This window comes from Belonocnema kinseyi, chromosome 9 (genome assembly GCF_010883055.1).
Source record: "Belonocnema kinseyi isolate 2016_QV_RU_SX_M_011 chromosome 9, B_treatae_v1, whole genome shotgun sequence".
NCBI lineage: Eukaryota > Metazoa > Arthropoda > Insecta > Hymenoptera > Cynipidae > Belonocnema > Belonocnema kinseyi.
In genome coordinates, this window is record NC_046665.1 from 77,646,697 (window position 1) to 77,653,182 (window position 6,486).

Genomic DNA, 6,486 nt, shown 5'->3' on the forward strand with positions numbered 1-6,486 from the left:
CTCTTTAAAAACTCAAATCTTAATTTAGAATTTTGGGTCACCCTGTATAGTGTGAAATAAAAATTCTGTATTGCAAGCTGCATTTCAACTAGTTCTTCCAGCTGCAGGATTGACCGAGGGATTAGTTTAAGTCAGTTGTCTTTTGGATCCCAGGGTTAACGACAGGTAATAAACGCAAATCGCTTTCGGCGAATTACAATGCCAACCTCTATACTCTATATATATATATATATATTGCTCTCCCCCCTCTCTTTTTCTATAGTCAATATTTGTATCTATATTTCACACAACCTATGACTAATAAAATGAGTACTTCACCATAGTTGCAGGGAAGGGATGGTCATTTCCTTCAATTCAGCTTTACATCTTTGACAGCGCTATAAAATTTGCCAGAAATTGTTCAACTACGGCTCGAGTAAGATCGGTAATTCGAAACTAGAAGGACTTTTAAAAATTAAATACAAAGGTGAAATAGTTTTGTGAACTTCGTGGATCAATAATCATCATGGCGAGTGTTTCACCATTGTACTCTGATAACAGTGTACATTCTAGAATGAATAGAAGGTCAGGAATATACGACATCGATTTTTCCAAAATGTCTATTAATTCTCCAGGACCCAATCCTATGAGACGAAATTCCTCAGCATCATATGTCAATAGTGCGCTTGAAGCAATTCCACGAGGTACAGGAAGTTCTACGCCTGATTCTGAATCTAGGATCTTAAGGACTCCAGAACCGCGTCTTCATAGACGAAATTCACTATCAGCATCAATGAGAAAATTCCGAAGTAAGGTCACACATGCCATCGATCGTCTGAATGTTTCTTTTTCGGAATATATGGCAGAACATAGAGAACACAGAGAACATACTGTTGCACCTACTGTAGTTTCCAAAGGCTCGCGGGCTAACAAGACCGTGGAGAAAATCCTTTCTTCCGGAGGTATTCGAAGAAATAAAATTGCACCCAAAAGTTCTCTGCTTCACACATTTAAGCCAAAAAATTTGTTTAAAAAACGCGGGAACGCAAATAGTCATGATGTAGATACAATCAGCAGATCATCGTCTTGCTCATCGTTACCATCTTTAGCATCCGTAGATTATCATGTTCAACCTGCAGTGCCAATGGAAACTGGAAGTGGGAGAGTTCTGATTTACGATGACCTTGAAAAGTCAGTAGTGTCACATTCGTTTTCAGACTATGCGTATGATGATGTCAAATTTACTGAAGAAGCCGATGTTCATCGATCTGAAGATTCAAATTTTGACGCGAATCAAAGCTGGGTTTCTCGAGTTTTTGAAGTTCCTGAAGAAAGTAATCCCAAATTTCAAGTTCAGAAGACCTTATATAGTTTAAATTGTTCGCCGGAAAAGTCAGACGAATCTTATGAATCGAGGAGTTCCTGTTCGAAGATTGTCCATCCAAGTTGGTCGAATGAACAGCTGGACCACGCGGAAGGTGATTATGTGGTAATTAAAAGAAACTGCCCCTGTCGTATGCAAGAGGAAGAGGAGGCCAAAGTATTTAATTTGAAGAACAAAAATAGTTTGAACTTGGATGAAACTGACGAATTCATGATGATGAACCAGAAGGAGGATGTCGAAAAGGCTAATTCTTACGTAGTTTCGATGTACGTTTAACTTCAGCATCACTCTTTAAAAGGTAATACAAAATTTCTTGATAAATTAAATAAAGCTACATGTTGAATATTTTTGTTATTGTCGAGCAAGATGATTCTTCTTTATAAATATAAAGTTTTTTTACTCTTTAAATTTCATGTGACATTCCCTATCTCGTTTTCAATTTTTACATGTTATTATATTCGGTTGCTTTATAATGCGAAAAATGACTGTATTGTCAGTTTGAATTTTTATTTTGTTTTAATCATGCAATTTTATTAATTATAAATTAGCTAGGGCTGTAAAGTCTAAAGCCCTGTGCTTATTTACACTTATAATTGGGAATGAATGAAATGCACCATTTAAGCAAGCTAAAAACCTCACCAATAATTATAGTGTTCAAATAATAAAGCTGCTATATATAAACCATGTAATTGGTCAGGTGACGCTAGTTGGGTCAAAAAATTTTACTTTAGAAAAATACATAATAGCCAATTAATTTGCATAAATTACACTTTTTGAATATACGTTGTCTTTTATTCATAATATATTTGAGATTTTTTGTTAAAAAATAACTTTTTGCATGATTTTGTCTTATTAATATTGCGTTTCTAAATAACATATTTTCCTACAGTAAATCGTGCAAATTTATTATTCTTTGGGATTTATGATACAGGTGATGAATGCCAAGGGTACAATTTTTTGTGTAACATAATTTCAAATTGTTTAAACAATTTCTATTTGTATATATATTTTTTACCAAATCGTGAAGTCAGTATTTTCTGGAATTATTGACATAACAAATATTACAAGTGATATTTCTTGATTTAGAATGTTTGGAAAATATTTAAACAATTTTAATTTTTCAACCATTTTAATTTTTAAACAATTTAACTAAAAATATTATTGTTTAAAAAACTAATAAAAATTGATGCAAACTCCTGTTAAAAAAAAAACAAGAATCCAACGACAAATTTGGACCACCAATTCAATTTGACCATCAATTTGATTATTGGACGTTAAATAGGATTTCTAATTTGGATTTTAATCTAATTTAAATTTCTTAAATTTATAATAAAAACTGTTAAAATAATTGCTGATTATCGTTAATATATATCACTCTCAAAATCCGTTGATTGTAAAATTAGTTCCAGGAAATAATAAATCTTCACGATTCACAGGTGAAAAATGGATTAATTAATTACCAGACATCTTAAAGAAGTAATATTATTCTTGAAATTTACCTACATTCTATTTATCCTATAAATAATAACTTCGTCTTATAGGCGACAAAAAACTATTTAAATAATTATTAACTGTTTCAACGATTCATAATTAGTTATCAACTACTTGGAAGCTTGTTAATTTTAAAAGCTGGAGGCACAGGCAGATTGTAAAAAATGTAAAGTTATATTTGTAGAAAACGAAGAAAAAAACGAGTTGGTCCGTCGTCAAAAATTAAACGTCGAATTTTTACAGGTATAAATTTGGATAACCCTAACGTTCTATCTGCTAAATGTTCTTTCAGGACATGTGATTCTTACAAAGTTATCGTTTTTACCAGTTTTAGCTTCCCCTGGCTTTTTTTCCTGGAATAATAAATATTTAGTCTTAAAAATATGGGACATGATAGTGAACATGCTAACGGACGTCCCTGCACACTTTTTTATGGGTTAATTCAAAAAATTTTAATTTTCCGAAATTTAGCGTGTGCGTATTTCGAGGTTATTTGTGTTACAATTCTTTTCCATAATTATTCTCGAGCTGAAAAAAATCATAACTTCAAAATAGTGCACTTGAATAAAAATTCTATTTAGCACAGTCATTTTTTTTGTTATTATCCCTCAAAAAGAGTCCGGGGACGTCCGTTATGATATTTTATAGCCTCTCCGAATTCAGTTAATTTTTTTTTTCATTTTTATGGGAAAAAAGCCGGCGGAAGTATATTTGATTGACCACACGACGAAGTATCACATGTCTTCAAATGAAGATGGAATTTTATTGAAGAAATTATCTTTTAACCGATAAGACAATTTGAAAATTATACAACTTAAAATTTTTGTTAGATTGCAGTATAGGGGCGTCATCTGTCACCTCTATTTTTACAGGATAAAAAATTTTATTTTACTTTTGTTACTATGATGTCTCAGATATGTGTCTTGACTAATACTATTCTTTTTACTAGTCATATAGGGGGGTCTGTCAGCCCCCACGAAACGTTGCAAAAGGGTGAAGTTTTGACAAAATAATTTTTGTGACCTGTCAAGGGGGTGTTTCTGGCTGTTTGGATGTTTAAAAGTACCTAAACGGTGAGTTAAATATGATCATTCCGATATCGATTAAAGATTCTAATAGTTTGTTGCAGAAAAATACTGTTTTTGCAATCAAAAAACAGATGACGCCCCTATTCTTCAATTGCACCAAATTGTTTAATGTCGAAAATTATTTTCTTCTGTTTGTAGAACATAGTTTTAAAAAAATCTTTTCCATTTTTTTATATTTAAAATTCGGTGTTATTCTATGAAAAAATTTTTTTCTTAAATATTAACCTTTTCAACTGTTGCGCAATTTCTAACTCATGCTGCACGATTTTTTCCCTGGAAAGCATTTTTATATGGATTTTTACAACTGCCCTAAAACATTCTTTTTTTGTGTATTTTCAGTTTCGTGTGGAGATAACGATGTTGACAAGAATACCTGAAAGGCGGATTTTGATGTTTGGATGATCCATTGAGATCAAGAAAATATAGCATGCGAGCTACTATGAATTGAGCCAGTGGGCACAATACTATAAAAAGACCAAGAACGTCCTTGGGACGTTTCTGTGACGTCCTATGACCTATGTCAGGCCAGTCAACGTATTTAAGACCTACGCTGGTCAAAACACGTGTTATACAAGACGTCTCTAGGACATCCTAAATTTTTTTGCTCACGGGGAGTAGCTGAATTTTCTCTCTACACATTTGATTCTTGTAATCATAACATACGGCTTTACTAATTTTTATAATCAGATATACTTCAAGTTTAATCTATAAAGCAAAACGAGCAAAAAAATGCGTGTATGATATAAATTGCGAATTTTTTATGTTTAATATTTAGCATAAATATAACATTAATTATTCATGAATTAACCATTGACGGTCACTTTAAAAATGTTTCATATTGAATTATTTATCCTAAATATTATTTTTTGACGTAAAGTTTTACGTTTTTAAAATGTATATATTTTTAGTATGCGTAATCTTAGGCTTTATCTAGCCTAGCATTAACTGGTCAACGATCATAACATTTTCTACCATTTTATTGTAGAATATTTACAGTTAAAAGTTACATTCAATTTTTCAATATTACATAAATTATTTCGTATGCATCAATATATATAGTGCCTTTATTAATACAATAGCGTGTATGTGCCTTTGTGTGAAAAATATTTTAAAAACTCCTTTAGAAATGGAAATAAAGAAAATATGCAATCAATAGTGCCTTTATTTACATCATCCCTGTGTTATTAGAGTTTATACCTCAATTTAATGATTAATGTTTGAATTAGAAATATTTACGATATTTCCGAAACTTGAAATATTTTCAATTAATAATGTAATTTCTTAAATAAATTGAATATTTTCTCTCTCATACCAATTTATCAAGTTTTAGGCATATTTGAATTTACTTATTTTGCATTATTAGCTAACAATTATATTAATAAGTTAAATCATTCTGAAATATTCAACTGCAATATTCTTTAGTATAATAAAGTTCTAGACAATACAAGGTGGCCACCGCGCTCAGCTAAAATTAGGAAAAGAATAGCAATTTAAAAAAAGGTCAAGTCATGGATTTTCTGAACGAAGTACTTTGTGTCATTATTAAGAACAATAAATTCATCAAATTTATTCTATGATTGTTTTGCCTAAAATAGAAATTTTTCCACTTGATCAGGTAAATCAGTTGTATTTACTTTATTGTAAGTATTGTCTTTCCAATCGGATTGGCTCCAGTTTTATCGAACCGTAAAATAACTTTGCAAAATAATTAATTCTTTTATTTAAGCATGTTCAAGAGAAAATATTGCATCACCGAAAGTCGGTGCATGGAAAAAAATTGAAATGCAGACTAGGTTCTCAGCAGAAATTTAGTGACCGTAACACAAATAACTACTACTGAATTAAGATTCACTTTTTTTTTTTTAAATTCTGTAGAAGTCTGAATTTCATTAAAATCTTTTGAATTTCTATTTAATTATTGTAAATTCCTTCAGGTTTTTTTAAATTATGCAGTATTCTCGTAATTTCTTAGAATTCTGCAGATATAAAGAAAGATGTGCATCCTAGTTCAGAAGTAGCTCACCTTCAACCAAAGTTGATAAACTTGGAAATAGACGAAAAGAATTCCATGTTCCTTGAAGAATTCAGAAGATTAAAAATTAATCAAGTTATATTTTGAATAATTCAAGAAATTGAAATATCTTAAACAGAATTCAATACATTACAAAAAATGAATTCTAAGGAATCGAGAGATTTCTCTAGAATTCTAAAGACTCTAAAGAATTCAAATTAATTTAATGTGTATCATACATATTTCAATTAAATTCGAAAATCGTCAAAAGAATTCAAATTATTTTAAGTAAATTCAAAGATTTATAAAGAATTCTGCAGAATTAAAAAAGAAAGCATGCATTCTAGTCCAGTATCAGTTGACCCATCGACGAACATTGCTGAATGCGGAATTAGAAATTGAAAAATGTTTTCAAAGATTTCAATTGAGTTGAACGATTTCCACAGAATTCTATAAAAAAAATTACGATGACAATAATTTTCATGTTTTGAGAAAGATGTAGAAAATAAAAAATAAATCAAGTTATACCCTAA

The 6,486-nt window shown here is 30.5% G+C and overlaps 1 protein-coding gene across 2 annotated transcripts; it reads left to right on the top strand.

The window, feature by feature from the left end:
- The first annotated feature begins 324 nt into the window (after nt 1-324).
- Nucleotides 325-5,075, top strand: LOC117180048. 2 transcript variants are annotated; one of them, XR_004467992.1, is made up of 3 exons: nt 325-1,661; nt 3,804-3,927; nt 4,282-5,075. XR_004467992.1 is itself a non-coding variant. In XM_033372357.1 (2 exons), the coding sequence occupies exon 1, from the start codon at nt 506-508 to the stop codon at nt 1,637-1,639; it is 1,134 nt and encodes a 377-aa protein (XP_033228248.1). In that variant the 5' UTR covers nt 325-505; the 3' UTR covers nt 1,640-1,661; nt 4,282-5,075. The 2 variants fall into 2 exon arrangements, 1 of the variants encoding a protein (XP_033228248.1); XM_033372357.1 differs by lacking the exon at nt 3,804-3,927.
- The last annotated feature ends 1,411 nt before the right edge of the window (nt 5,076-6,486 follow it).